Source organism: Musca domestica, unplaced genomic scaffold, assembly GCF_030504385.1.
Source record: "Musca domestica strain aabys unplaced genomic scaffold, Musca_domestica.polishedcontigs.V.1.1 76, whole genome shotgun sequence".
Taxonomy (NCBI): Eukaryota; Metazoa; Arthropoda; class Insecta; order Diptera; family Muscidae; genus Musca; species Musca domestica.
In genome coordinates, this window is record NW_026712396.1 from 651,812 (window position 1) to 668,554 (window position 16,743).

Below are 16,743 nucleotides of genomic sequence, written 5' to 3' on the forward strand. Positions count from 1 at the left end.
GTAGAAATACAGGACGCATTTCCAAACCTCTAAATCTCAACCTTATATACCATAATTATTCTAAATATCAAAATTCAGAATTTTATTTCCATCTCGTCACCCAATACCAAATAGGGCGCCATTCAGAATTTTTCGTACAATTTTAATACACATTTCCGAAATCATTTCCATATGCCAGGCTAGACATGAACAGTGACCCTAATATCAAATTTTTAATACTATTTGTTCACCAAATTCCAAATTCTACCAAATATAGTACTATTTACCACTTTTCGTACAATTTAAGTACAATCTTGGTACTTTTACTACTTTTTGTACTCTTCGTTTCCAAACCACTGCCAAATCTCAAACACAAATGTCATTGGTAATTTAAACATCAAATTTCAGAATTTTATCTCAATCTATATCCCTTCACCCAATATCGAATATAGTACCATTCATTACTTTTCCAAAAGCACCTCCATATCTCCATACCAGGTACCAATAGAGAAATTTCAGGATTCACGCTCTGTCCATTCACTTTACGGAAGATCTTGTACCATTTAGTACTTTTCGTACAATTAACACACATATATCCAAAACCACATCCATATCCCAATTTCAGATTCCAAGAGAGAGGATTCCAGCCCCAACCCTTCAACCAAGACAAAATCCCAACCCAATAACAAGTTGTACCAAATTTAGTACTATTTAGAACTTTTCGTGTACTTGTAGTATACATTTCCGGAAACACCTCACAAACCTATCACCAACAGGAACCTCTACACAAAATTTCAAAATTCCAGCTTCATTCCTTCACCCTAGACCAATACTGTTGAGCCACAGTATTTCTCAATATTGACAGAGGAGGAAAGAAAAGTTGAAAATTACCCTGATTTTTTTCCAATTCTAAGTCTGAATAGCATAAGCACGACACGGCCGTTACCGCCATCTATCATCAATGTCGAATCCGCGGCACCTTAAAAATATTTGATAAACAAGTTAGAAAGCAGTAAAGTTCGGCTGAGAAAAATACCGCTCAAAGGAAAACTGTTATAAGGGGGTTATAAGAAGAAGTGGTACTACGAACGAGCTTAAAATACGAACATCAAAACAATTCCTGTAAAAAATGAGGCTACAAATTTTGCAAGAAGCGAATATCAGGGGTACCGTTGTATGGGGGCTATACGATATAATGGGCATTACGATATAATGAGCAATATAATATAATGTGACCCTCTTCCAGAGGGTAAAGTACTCAGAAGGAACTTCTTGAGAAAAATTTCAGACATTTTCATTGAAAAATGTGGCGGAAATCATTAAAATACTGAATATTGGTGGAACCGTTATATGGGAGCTATACGATATCGTGGACCGATATAGCTCAACTCTGTGTAAAATTGTAGCTTCCTATTTTAATTCGTTTTCACTCTAGCGTGATTACAACAGACGGACAGGGCTAAATCGTCTTAGAATTTTAAGCTGATCAAGAATATGTAAAACTTGTTAGGTCTAAAATGATTATTTCGATGAGTTACAAACGGAATGACGAACTTAATATAACCTCCATACTATGTATGGTGGAGGGTATAAAAAATTCCAATGCAATTTTTCATCTTCGTTTATTCACCTCCTTGTTGCTGTTAATAGCTATTCAATCGAAATATAATTGCAAATTTTCCCCTAAATAAGATGAAGTTCTTTATTAAGACTTGAATCATAATTTCAAAATAGTCTTCTTTGGAAATACTCTTGAAGTGTTAAGAAATTTTAGAATACATTCGAATGTTTATTTAAACTTTCTGAGTGATATTTTAATGTTATTGCTGTTACTTAAATATCAAAAACAAATCATTCAACTCAACTGCCTCAGAGGCTATTTATTTTAAAATGAAACGTCAACATTTGAGTTCAAATGAATTTTTTGCAAAAAAAGAAAAGAAAAAAAAAAAACTAAGACGTTTTTGTTTTGGGGATTTTGGCAAGAATAAATAATCTGGACATTAGGTCGTTTTGAGTTTGTGTGTGTGAAATTTTACAAATTGTATGCTTTCGAGAAAAACTCGAAGATTTCAGATTTATTCAAAATAAGCTTTATTTTTTTAACATTTAAGGAAAATAAAATATTTTAATATTTTATTTAGGGTTACGGATCCAAAACCGAGGTCGGAGTGTTTATCAAATTTCATAGTCTTAACAAGTAAAAAAGCTGTAAGGGTGAAAATACATAAAGCGCTTATCTGGCTGGCTTAAGTCATCGGCTGGCTTCATCGTAAATGAACAAAGGAGCATAGGCCCAAAATCAAGTCAACCTAAAACTCCTTTGTTCATCTACGAAGAAGCCAGCCGATGATTTAAGTCAGCCAAATATGATCTTTAAATTAAATTAATTTAAATACCCTCCACCATTTGGATCGAATTTGGCAATTTTCAAAAAAATAAAATCCGTTAAAAATTCTATTGAAATCTTAAAAATGCCAAATGTAGCCGTCATATTAGGGTCTAAACGACGACGTGGGCCAGCATAGGTAACATATTCAAATGCGAAACTTGAAAAAAATCGGTACTATTATATGGGGGCTATACCAAAATGTGGACCTGCAAAGACAATTTTCTGCCCTAGGCTGCTTACGAACTTCAAATACCAAATTTGAAACAATTTCGATGAATAATGTCGCTAAATCATCAAAATACCGAATATCGGGAGGTGCCGTTATGGGGGGATATGCTGTTGTACCCATTACGAACTTCAAATATTAAATTTTAAACAATTCTGGTGAATAACGTCGCTAAAATTATCAAAATACCAAATATCGGGGGATACCCTTATATGGGGGCTATACGATGACGTGGGCCTGCACATACAATTTTCTGTTATAAGCTGTAGTATTCATTACGAACTTCAAATACTAAATTTGAAACAATTCCGATGAACAATGTACGGTATCAAAGTACGGTATTATCAACCTACTTCGGAAGCTAGAGTGATTTCCACAGACGGACGAACATCGCTATATCGGCATAGAATTGTAGGTTGACCAAGAATATATATATACTTTGTGGGGTCTAAAATTATTTTTCGAAGTGTTACAAACGGAAAGACGTCCATGTTATGGTGGAGGGTATAAAAAACATCTTAAGTTAATATTTTATTTAATATTTCGGAGCCAAAACCGATATAGGAGTATATATCAATTTTTATAGTATTAAAAATGGTATTGTGTTAATTTACGACATAGAATCCCCGACGCTTTTTTGTTCTTTAAAAAAATGAAAAATATTTTTTTTTTATAACATTTTCCATTCGATGTTTCAGTTCTTTATAAATTTATTCATTGCACAATTTCAGTACAACAATTTTCCCTGCTATTATATATATTCTACCTACTATTTTTACACATAAATTTTCATGTACATTTCTTAAATATTCCTTCGAATTATATGTCCCAATATCCTTCTGTGAAAAAAATCCTAAAATTTCCATTGCGCTGCCATTTCGTAACGTTGATAAAATTTGCAAAGTTTTCTTTTTTTGTTTTTGTTTTGCTTGAATACGAAAATACGTTAAGATTAAAATGTTGTATCATTTTACTTCAACGCTTTTCAACATTCTTAAATACCTGAGGGTAATTCTTAATTGTAGAGAATATTGAATGAAAGCAATGAACTTTAGCGTTGAGTGTTTTTTTTTTGTATTTTAATTAAAGAAGAGAGGAAAATAAGTTTTAAATAAAAAGAATCATTGAAATAAAGGTAAATGGTCGATGGACTTTTATAGTTTAAAGAACAAATAATGAGGAATTAGGACATTTTTTTTTTAAAATTTTAAGGATATTTTTCCTAGGACTAGCAATCCAATAACTGTGGATTATTAAAAGGAAAAGATTCCAAAGTCCAACTAACAGTTACCTTGAATTTTAAAAATAATTTTTTAGGCATCATTAGGCCAATAATCGTGGACTGATCTGAAGGACCTACGAATCAATAATAACGATTTTTTTAAAGATTTTTTCCATAGAGCAACGTACCAATGATCGTGAATTCATAGACCGTAGACCATTATATGTAAAGATTTTTTCCATGGATCAACAGACTATTTTTGAGGACTTTATTGAGGACCAACAGACCAGTAAGCATGGGTTTTCCAGGGACCAACAAACCAATAATTGTAGATTTTTAAAGAATATTTCTTCGAGAACATACAGGCCAATATTCTTGGATTTTTAAATATATTTTTTAAGGACCAACATATAAATCATCTTGGATTTGTGAAGAAAATGTCTAAAGGGCCAACAGACACATAATCGCGGATTTTTACAGACATTTTTTTGAATTTTTATGGAAGTCTTTCAAAACCAACAAAAAAATATAATAGTCGATTTTTTTGGACCTACAGGCTAATGACCCTGTATTTTTTAAAGAATTTTTTTTAAGGATATGCAAGCCAATAATTCTGGACTTTCATCATTACTTTTTTAAGGACTTACTAATAATCGTGATATTTTCACAAGGACTAAACGGCCTTTTCACGATTTTTTCAAGGACCAACAGACCAATAGACCTTGATTTTGTAAAGAAGGTATTTTAAGGGTCCAGAGACTTATGATCATGGATTTTCTGTCGAACATTTTTCAAGGTCCAGAAGAGGATTTTCTTAGGAGCCAAAAATAAAAAATCGTGAATTTTAATTTTTTCAAGGACCAACAGAGCAACAATCGTCGATTTTAAGGAGTTTTTCTCAAAGACTTGAAGATTATTTTTTAATGATCCAAAGACCAATATTTTTTCTAATGACCAATAAACTAATAATCGTTGATTTTTAAATAAGATTTTTTATGGACCTATGGAATTTTTAATGAATATTGTTAATGAAGTATCATAAACGTAATCTTGCAATAATCGTAAAATTTTAAAAAGGAATTTTTCGACCTGCTGTCTTGGAATTTCTCATAGAAATTCAGGAATTTTTAATACAAACTTATACACTTAAAATCGTGTATTTTTTCAACGACAAAAGAATTTTAATAATTTTAAAGATGATTTTTCAATAACTGCTATTAGGATTTTCAAAGAAGTTCTTTCAGATATATTTTTCAAGGACTGATATTGGGATTTTCAAAGAAGTTCTTTCAGGTTCCCGGTGTGGATTTTTTTAATTGTATGTGTTCCATGACCAATTGCGATTTTTGACAACAATTTTTTAGGATCCAATCTGTTTGTTTTTTCAGGATACATCGTTGAGTGTTAAACAATTTTTAATGGATGGATTTCTAATTTTATTTTCAAAAGCCAATCATATTTTGATACAAGTTATCAAGATAAAAAGTGTAGATTTTCAAGAAATATTTTCCAGGACGAATTGTGGATTAACGTAAATAGTGAAAAATAAATAGTTGAAAATACCAATTTTGGTTTAAATTCAATCGTGAATTTTAAATGAAAATTTTCAGGGGCCCATCAATTTTTAAACAAATGTTTTCAAGGACAAATAAATGATTTTTATCTGAAATTTTTAAGGATCAATCGTGGAATTTTGAAGATGTCTTTAATAGAGTTTTTAAATATTTTTCAAGGATAAATCGTGGATTTTACATTTTTCCTAAAGCAATAGTGGATATTTTAAAGATTATTTCAGGAACAATCTTCGATTTTTTCATATCAGTAAAAGCCCAAAAATGGACTTTCTGAGAAATACTTGAAAGGATCAATGTTGGATTTTATGGTAGAATCTTGAAAATAATTAATTAATGAACAACATCAAGGACCTCACACTGTTTTAAATAAATTATTTTCATCTGGAATAGTTAAAGATAATTTTTGCAAGTAATAAAAATATTTTTTAAGGAATTGGTAAAATTTTTTAAAAATTAATTGTGGATTTGAAATGCTTTTTCGAAAAGCAGTCATGATATTGTAAAGATTTTTTTCAGGAAAAATCGTTAATTTTTCAAGGACCAATTTTGGGTTTTTTTTAGAAAGAATTTTAGCAAGGATCAATTATAACGTTTTGAAGAAAAACTATTAAAAAACAGTCATAGATTTTGTACGAATTTCTTTAAAGAAACAATGTTGGATTTTATGAAAGACTTTTAAAAAGGATTATTCGTGGATCTTTTTATGGAAATTCCCATAACATTTCAAACAGATTCTTTTAATAAATTATTTTCACCTGGCAGTTTTTAGGAGGTTATGGAATTATTATGGAATTGATTGAAAGATTTTTCAAGGATCAATCGAGGTTTTTTCGAAGACCAATCGAGAATATTGTAAAGAACTTTTCAGGACCAAATGTAGATTTTTTAAGAAAAAATTTTAAAGGCCAATATTGGATTTTCTACAATTTTTTCAAGAAGTAATCTTGTCTTATATTTAGGAAATTTTATCAAGGATTAACCATGGATTTTTAATGCATATTTTTAAGGACACATCGCATTTTAAATATTTTCAAGGACAAATATATGGCCTTTTAATAAAATTTTTTCAAGGACCAATTGTGGATTTCTTAAAGAATTAGTTTTAAAGTTTAGAATCACTCAGATATTTTTGGAGACATTTGTACAAGGATCAATCTGTTTTGTTTTTCGATTTTTTTTAAGATTTTTTTTTATGGACTTATCGCGGATTATTCATGCATTTTTAAAAGATAGCTTGTGGATTTGTTGATGAAACTTCTTCAAGAAAAATCGTGGACATTTTAAAGAATAATTTTCAAGGATTCAAGAATTTCGGATTTTTGATCAATCAGGGATTTTTTAAAGAATTTTTTCAATAATCAATCGGAGATTTTTTTTTAATTTTTTTTTCAAGGATCCATCTTGGGTTTTTTTAAAAAAATTTTCAACGACTTTTTAAAGAATTTTTTCAAGTATCACTCGAATTTTTTAAAGATTTGTTTTTCAAAGATCAATGGGATCGGATTTTTTTACAATTTTTTTTTCAAGGTTTAATTGGGGATTTTTTTAAAAGGGGGTTTTCAAGGTTCCAATGGAGATTTTTTAAAGAATTTTTTCAAGGATTAATCATGGATTTTTAATAATATCTTTTAACGAATGCTCAAGGATCAGTTTTTTCTGAAGAGTTTTTAAACAGGCCAATCGTGGATTTGAAGACTAAGACTATTAATCGATTTTTTGAATACATTTTTTTAAGGACCATTGGCAGAGATTTTTAATCTATATTTTCCAGGACCAATTGTATTTTTTTTTTCAAGAATATATTGTAGAATTTTAAAATAAGTATTTTCAGGACTAATGATTAGCATCAATAATTGGTTTTGATTTTTTGGAATACCAATCAATTATCGTGATTTTAAAAATTATGTGTATAGTAAAGGAACATTGAATACACCCCGGCATATTTCAATTATTTATCTTTTCTTTCTCAAATTTCCTAATTACTTATAAGCTGCTGTTACTTTCACTCAAAGTTACCTGTGCTTCTTTCCTCAGTATCCTCAAAAAGACTTTATTCCCCATTCACTTTTATTTCTTCAAAATGAAACCGTTGGGCGCCACCGTCATCCATTCCTCTCTCTTTCTCTCTCTATCTCTCCATTTTTCCTTTCAACCCACTTAATGCCACAAGAAATTTAATTATCCTCCTTAATATGAATAATTAATTCTCTTTTATGCCATTACAATTCGCATTAACTTGAATTATTTGCAATTCAATATACCTTTATATATATCTACATATTTATTGAATTATTCTTCTGCGATTGTCATTTATTGTCGGACATTTATGATCTCTTCTTTGCGGTTTCTTGCGGGGTAATGAGGTATTGTGTGGCGGGAGTTAAGCGCTTAAAATGAAATATTCAGTATTTTATACGCTAAATTTTAATCAATTTAAATCCTGTCCAACCATCATCACCCCACCTCATCTCAACTCTGTCATCACCACCAAGGCTTTCACCTCCTCCGCCAGCAATATTAATGTGGACAACAACAGTAAATGAACCATCTTTATGCCAGCATCAGATCTGCGACGAACCAAACAAACAACCAACCAACCAAACGACCGACCAACCAACCAATACCATTACTACAACCGCACACATGTGGTCATATTAAATAAAGGCAATTTTTTCAAATTATCACAATTTCCAATGTAACGGCATCATCATCATCGCCGCCAACATCGTCGTCAAAAAACACAACAACAACAACAACAAAATATAATCATAAAAAGGGATATCAATGGAAGTTGAATTAACATATATGTGTGTATCCTTTCCCCTCGCCACTCTCTCCGTCAGCTGCTCTTCCACTCTGTCACACACTTTATCATGCTTCACATTCTCATAACCATTATACAATATGCAGGTTAATTATTTCACTACTTATGCGTTCATGTGAAATTATCAGGGGCAGCAAAAAGGAGAAAGAGAGAGGGAGAGAGCAGCGATGGAGATATTCGCGGGCGAATGGGTAACAAGGATTCAAAATGAGTTTCATTAACAACAACAACAACAATAGCAACAATGCTTTTTGCCATTGGCAGTCAGTCAGTGGTTGGGCCACTTGACTACTTTTGCGCCACACAAAAAACACACAGACACACCAATGTATTTGTATATGATGTTCTCACGCACAAACACACACACACACACGTGTGCTTTCATATAGACACAATGGTAGCCAGCTGGTCGCCGCCAAAGCCAAAGTGACTGGCGGCTGATGGCGCGGCATCACGCTTTGTCAGTGAAATCAAGCGAAGAGGAGATTTGCAATGGAAGATAGCGAAGTGGAAGTGGGCTACATGAGGGAGAAATAAAGAGGGGTTCAGCCGTCAACAGGTCCAGAGATGAGAAACTTATTTTACATGAAAGACCTCCCATAGTTCTTCCAGTTATAGAAGACCTCTTATAGGTCTTCTAGGTAAGGAAGATTTTCAACAGGACTTCTAGACATAGAATAATTTCTACAGGTCTTCTGAAGATAAAATACCTCCCACAGGTCTTCCGGGCATAGTAGACCACCAAGAGATATTTTGAACATAGAAGATCTCTAAGAAGCCTTCCAGATAGAAGACCACCAAAACGGCTTTCTTGTCACAGAAGACGTGGAAAATCTCCTAAACGTCCTCTAGAAATAGAAGACCTCATAAAAGTTTTTCAACAGATCGTTTAGACATTGTAGACGTTCGAGGTCTTATAGACCTAGAAGACTTCCAAGAGGCCTTCTTCTCATATAAGACCTCCATGAGGGCTTCCAGACATAGAAGACCTCCTATAGGTTCTCCAGACGTAGAAAATCTCCCAAATGTCCTCTAGACAAAGAAGACTTCTTACAAATCTTCTGGATATGGAAGACCTCCAAGAGGTCTTTTGAACATAAAATGCCACCAAGAGACCTTCAAAACATAGGAGACCTCCTACAGGTCTTCTGGACGTGGAAGACTTTCTGTAGCCCTGCTGAACAAAGAAGACCTCCTACAGGACTTCTAAATCTAGTAGAACTTCAAGACGTCTTCTAGACATAGAAGACCTCCAAGTGGCCTTCATCGCCATGGGAGAGCTTCCACAGGTCTTTCAGGCATAGAAGGCTTCCTGCAGGTCTTCTGGACAGGGAACTCTTCTGGATATAAGTAACCTCCAAGAGGCCTTTTTAACATAGAAGACATCTTAGAGGAAGACCACCAAGAGGTCTTCTCTACATAATAGACCTCCAAGAGGTCTTCTACACTTAAATGATCTCCAGAGGCCTTCTAGACATAGAAGTATTTCAAGAGGCCTTCTAGACAAATACCTACAAGAGGTCTTCTGGACATAGAAGATCTCCAGGACCTACAAGAGGCCTCCTACACATATTAGGCCTCTAAGATGCCTTCTAGGCACAGAAAGAGACATACTTGTTGTGAAAGACGTCCAGGAGACCTCTCATACATATAAAGCCTCCTACTGGTTCTAGAGACGTTGACAATGTCCAGAAGGTCCTCTAGACATAGAAGACGTTCTCCAAGTCTTTTGGACATAGCAGACCTTCTACAAGTCTTCCGGAAATAGTAGACCTCTAGACAAAGAAGAACTCCTACAGGTCTTCTGGACATGGAAAAATTCTCCTGCAGTGTTCTAGGCACAGAAGACCTCCTACAGGTCTTCCAGACACAAATATCATCTACTGGTCTTCCAGACATTGAAGACTTCCAAAAAGTCTTCTGGTCATAGTAAACCTCCGAGTGATCTAGCGAGCTCCAAGAGACCTTCTTGTCACAAAAGACGTACAGGAGACCTTCTAGATATAGAAAGCCACTTGCAGGTTCTGCAGACGGGGGAAACCTCCTAAAGATCCACTAGACATAAAAAACCTCTTACAGGTCTTTTGGATATGGTAGACCTCCAAGAGGTCATCTAGACTTGGAAGACTTTCAAGGGACCTTCTTGTCACAAAGGACGTCCAGGTCTGGTCTTCCAGACGTAGAAGACTTACAACAGGTCTTCTGGTCATAGTAAGCCTCCGAGTGATCTTATAGTTATAGAAGACCTACAAGGAACCTTCTTGTCACAAAGGACGTCCAGGAGACCTGTTACCTCATACAGGTCTCTTGGAGGTCTTCTAGACATAAAAGCCGTCCTACCGGTCGTCCAGATATAGAAGACCTCCTACAGGTCTTTTGGATATGAAAGACCCTCTATACCTTTTCTGGATATAGAAGACCTCTAAAGGTCTTGTGGACATGGTAGACCTCCAATAGATCTTCTAGAAAAAAACCTACAATAGGTCTTCTAGAAAAAAAGACTTCCAAGAAGCCTTTTAGACGCAGAAGGCCTCCGGGAGGTCTTCAAGATATAGGAGACCTCCCAAAGGTTTTTTGGAATGGAAGACCCTCGATAGTTCTTCTGGACGTAGAATACCTTCTAGAGGTCTTCTGGACAAATTAGGCTTCTTTAAAACATAGGAGACCTCGTACAGGTCTTTCAGGCATAGAAGACCTCCAAGAGCTCTTCTAGACATGGAAGATCACCAAGTGACCTCCTAGACATAGTAGACCTCCAAGAGACCTTCTAGACACAGGAGACCTCCTACAGGTCTTCTAGATACAGAGCTTGGAGGTCTTCTGGACATAAACGATCTCTTTTAGGTCTTCTGGGCATAGAAGACCTCCAACAGGTCTTTTGAAAATGGGTGACCTCCTGCAAGTGTTCTAAGCACAGAGCAGTTATCTCAAGCCATCTAAATATAGTGGTCTTCTAAACATAGAAGATCTCCCACAAGTCTTCCTAGAAGTTTTCTAGACATAGGTATCCTATACCTCCTACAGATCCGGGAGTCACCAATCGTACATCCAACCTAGTATGCACACCTATGCCCTGACCGAGAATGATAATATCAGCCATACCGTAAAACATCCTTCCAACCCATCAGCCCACCAGTCAATCCGCCATCCCGCCATCCCGCCACCCGGCCGGCCAGCCAACCAGTCAGTCATTCAGCCAAACCAGCAGAAGTAGTGGCAATGCCATTGTGGCAGTGGCATCATATCATTAACATGATTATTATCATTGCCTGTGGCGTAGATAGTGGCATTGGTGGCAGATGCATCATAAAGTTTCATGAACATGCAACACCGCTATGCCACCAACGGCGGCAGCAACAAACAGCTGCAACCATTCGAAATTGTTAAAATTACCCAGGCACGGTACGGGGCAAATAGCTGGCTGGCAGCATGGACTGGCTGGCTGACTGACGGCACCAAGCGTTGTCTCTGTGTGAAAATGGTTGTTTTTTTACGATTTTTGTGTGAATTTAATTCCTGTTTAATTTAATAATAAACAAATAAAATAAAATAACAGACAGACACACACACATACAGTCATATACTCATTTACACACACCACATTATGTTAAGCCGTTCCTTTGTTGGCCGTGTGAAACACACAGACACAAAAGTGTATTCGCCAGTGTGTGTGTGTGTATCTCTCGCTGTGGGTGTGTGCGTTTAAACAACACTAATTATTTGTGCAATTTTTGTTATTAATTAACTAATTAATGTAAATATGATATTAATCCACCAACCGACATAAACTCGTTTTCACTTAACAAAAGATGTGGGACAATGGAAATTCTGAAAAAAATTGAAAATAATAAAAAAATAAATATTCACACATACATACGAGCAATTGAATTTAATAATAAAAGTAAAACTCTTCATTTTTTGTTGTTAAAATTGGAAATTGAAACAAAAAGTTGAGAGGTTTAAATTTAATCGAAACATTTTGGGGGAGTGGCGGTGGAGAGGCCACTAGATTTTTTAATTATTTTTGTTAAATAAATTTTCGACCTATTTAAGATAATGAAACCAGTAAAGAAAGTCTTAAAGTCGGGCGGGGCCGACTTTATGATACCCTACACCACTTTGCTTAGATAGTAGAGCTCCACATAACAATTGAAAGTTTTTATGGGAGAATTTAACCATACACGCCATGATTATAATTATAATTTAAAGTTCAAAAGACTAAATATGCCGAAGCACTGGTATCTTTTAAATTCGGACTTGTATTGCCATTTGGTGCAAAATTAATTTGAAATCGGATAAAAATATATATGGGAGCTATATCCAAATCGGAACCGATCTCGATAAAATTTGGCAAATATATTTCTGAGCTGCATTTGATATATTTCCCCAAATATTGTTGTTACAGAGTGAATATTACGGCTGCGGAGGACAAAAATAACAAATCGGATGAACAATATACATGGGAGCTATAGCTATATCTGAACGGATTTCGATCAAATTTGGCATACTCATTTTCAGGCCTAATTTGGTTGAATGTGCAAAACTCCATACTATTCGGGCTGATATTACACGTTTGGTGCACAATAAAAGGCAAATCGGACGAAGATATATATGGGAGCTATATCTAAATTTTGACCGATTATCTTCAATTTCAATAGGGTTCGTCCTTGGGCCAAACAAATGATTTGAGCAAAATTTAATCTGGATAGGGCAATAAATGATAACTGTACTTTGTTTACAAAATTACATGGACGGACAGACAGACGGACGGACGGACACGCTTAAGTCGACTCAGAATGTGATTCTATGTTGATCATCAAAAGGAACTACGGGTCTATTTCATTTCCTGTTGCCTGTTACAAACAAATGCACAAAGACATAATACCCTGACCACCTTGTGGTGTAGGGTATATATATATATATATATATATATATATATATATATATATATATATATATATATATATATATATATATATATATATATATATATATATATATATATATATATATATATATATATATATATATATATATATATATATATATATATATATATATATATATATATATATATATATATATATATATATATATATAGTCCACGGAAGCATTCCATTTTCATACTTCATCTAATACAGATAAAAATATTGGTAGGGCAAAATTAGAGAATATCGAACATTTTTATTCAGTTTTGTGCGAAATCATAAATTCCATATTCATCCCAGGTTTCGGGTTGAGAGAATTATTTAGTTCTAAAGCATCGCTGACATATTTTCGCAAGTAATGACAGACAAAAGTATTGAAAATTGTGACCCGTAGAGGGTGAGGTACCACAAAGGGCTCACAGAATTATATCATCTTCATAAGAGACTTTGTGTTACCAAAATGTTTGTATGTGGGAAATCGGAGGAGAGTTAGTTGCTCTTATTTCGCTTTCTTTGAACGCTTTGTTTTTCAAAATCTTGAACCCTATATGGGGGAGGTACCAGAAGAAATGGTCCGATCTCTACCATCTTTATAACAGATCTTGTGTTGTTGGAAGTATTGAAGTATACAGAATCTAAATGAATCAGATCATGATTTCGCGTTTTATGAGCTTCATGGATATTCAAAATGTTGACCATTTGTGGGGGAGGTACCAGCAGTAGTAAACCTATATATTCAATCTTCACAGCAAATCTTCTGTTAGTGTAAAGAATGGAATGTGTGAAATGTGAAGAGAAACGGATACCTTTATCGGATTTTATAATAATTTTGGTTATTCAAAACTTTGACCCTTTGCATGAGAGGTACCAGAAGGAATCGTCCGATATCCACCGTTTTTATAACAGATCTTCTGTTGGTAGAAATATTAAAATGTACTAAGTCTGAATGGAATCCGATGTTAATTTCCCGTTTTATGAACTTCGTGGAAATTCAAAATATTGACCCTTGTGGGGGAGGTACCAGAAAAAGTGGACCGTTATATCCCATTTTTACATCAGATCTAGTATTAGTAGAAAGAAGGGGATCTGTAAAATATGAAGAGAACCGAATGTTTATTTTGGATTTTATAATTGTTTTGGTTATTCAAAACTTTCACCCTTCGTGGGGGAGGTACCAGAGGAAATAGTCCGATCTCTACCATCTTTATAACAGATCTTGTGTTGATAGAAATATGGAGTGGTACCAAGGCTGAATGAGGTGGGTTGTTAATTTCGCGTTTTGTGAGCTTAATGGGTATTCAAAAATTGACCCTTTGTGGGGGAAGTATCAGAAGTAATGGGCTTATATATTCCCTCTTCAGAACAGATCTTGGCTTAATAAATATGTGTGATGTGTGAAAGTTGAAGACAAGCGAACTCTTACATCACATTTAATAACAGTTAAAAATATTCAAAAGTTTGATCCTTTGTGGAAGTGGGACTCTATGGAGTGAATCGATATTGTCCTTCTTCGTACCTGGCCTAGCACTAATACAAATATTAGGATTTGCAAAGTTGGAGCAAAATTGGATTTTCCTTTCTCTTTCTGTGCAGAAAAATTTTTTCTTTGAAAATGTGGACATTTTGTGGGGGAGGTACCAGAAGGAGAGTAGAGATATTGCCCATCTCCGAACTCGATCTTAATTTGATAATACTACTACGATGTACTAAGATTGGACCAAATCGGATACTTCCTTAAGATTTAACGTGCGCATCAGTCAGCAGACAGACAGGCAGAGGGACGGCCGGACAGGCATCGCTAGATTGATTCCAAAGTACTGAAACGGATTTGATCCAAAGAGACATAGGGTCTAAAACCGTTTTTTTTTTTTTTTTTTTTTTTTGATGTGGTAAATGATATACTTACCCTCTCTAGCCATATGGCTGAGGGTATAATAATATATGCAAGTAAAAAAGCTGTAAGTTCGGTCGGGCCAAACTTTGAATACCCTCCACCATTTGGAACGAATTTGGCAAATTAAAAAAAAATAATATCCGTTAAAAATTCTGTTGAAATTTTTTTAGCCGTTTATACGACGACGTGGACGTTTATACAATTTTTTGCCATAGGTTGTCGTACCCATTAAGATCTTCCAATGTCAAATTTGAAACAATTCCGGTGAATAATGTCGCTAAAATCGTCAAAATACCGAATTTCGAGAGGTACCAGTATATGAGGACTATACGAACGCGTGGGCCTGCACAGACAATTTTCTGTCATAGGCTGTAATATCCATTACGAACTTCAAATACCAAATTTGAAACAATTCCGGAGAATAATGTTACTAAAATAACGAAAATAGGGAGGTACTATTATATGGGGGCTATATCAAAACGTGGACCTACATGGCCCATTTTAAATACCAAAAATCCAACAGACATAATATGCACTTGAGTAAAATTTTATTAACCTACTTCATTCCTTCGGAAGCTAGAGTTATTTCCACAGACGGACAAACGGATAGTCAGATAGACGGACCGTACTATGGTGGAGGGTATAAAAACACTGAAGACCTAAAAATATAGAATTAATATATTGACGATTTCAATAGTATGAAAAATTTTCGGAAAACTCGTCCTGCTGACATAGAAGTCCCCTTGGGAGTCGTTACGTAAAAATAATATGTGGTTTCTCTTGCAATTTGTATCGAACGCCCCAAGAGGCTATAAAACCATGAAATATTGTCCTCTATTTAAAGATGAATTGTTGGAAATCTTAACGCAGTGAAGCATCTGTTGATGGACTCCTTCCATATAAAATATCCTTGTATCTTCAAAACATAGAAGACTTTTTCAACACCTATTTACCAGAATTGCTTATTTCTGAAAATTGTTTTTTGTTTTCATATTTCAATTTGTATCCCCTCTTCTCTAAATTCATTTCCAACAACTCCCCACACACACACACCCAAACAAACACTAAACACTTGTACTAATTAATATCTTTTATGATTATTTCAGATTATCACAATTTGGTTTTTGGTGGGCGAGCAGCATCAACATATTTCCGAAAACCCAAAAATAAAATTAAAACAGCACCCAAAATAAATACCACGAAGAGGATTTACGCCAACATTAACAGCAACAAATAAAAATTATAACAACAACAGTTCTGTGTCGACAAGGAGAACGACGGAAAACGCAACACGCCACACCAGCACCACAACGCTACCCACAAATATTCAAACATGATTAATGATATGACCACACTACAAACAGACCTTAAATTCGACACTCACATAAAAAAGGATTATGCGACAAATATGAAATTTTTCAACAACAACAATAATAACAACAACAACAGCATCAACAGCGAAAATTTATCCATGAAGCAGTTGGCCGCCGCAGCACCGCTACAATTTCCCAATGTTGAAATTACCAATAACATTATGGACATTATGGAGGGTAAGTAAGAATGCAAAGGGGGTGTGATAAGGAAGAGGGGGTATATAATTCGAATAAAGGGCAATGAAACTTTTCATTTAAGTAAAGATTAATTTTAATTAAGGTCATAATTAATATAATTTTTGAGGATTGTTTGAATTATTTTTTATCTATT

General features: G+C 34.5%; 1 protein-coding gene across 1 annotated transcript in view; it reads left to right on the top strand.

Annotated features, from left to right (window-relative positions):
• The window catches only part of LOC131806445 (fatty acyl-CoA reductase wat), a 205,433-nt gene that overhangs the window by 159,008 nt on the left and 29,682 nt on the right, over window positions 1–16,743 (top strand). Inside the window, exon 3 of the mRNA XM_059130538.1 lies at window positions 16,146–16,589. Within this exon, the coding sequence (XP_058986521.1) occupies window positions 16,373–16,589 (217 nt within the window). The 5' untranslated portion in view covers window positions 16,146–16,372. The remainder of the gene's footprint in view (window positions 1–16,145; window positions 16,590–16,743) is intronic.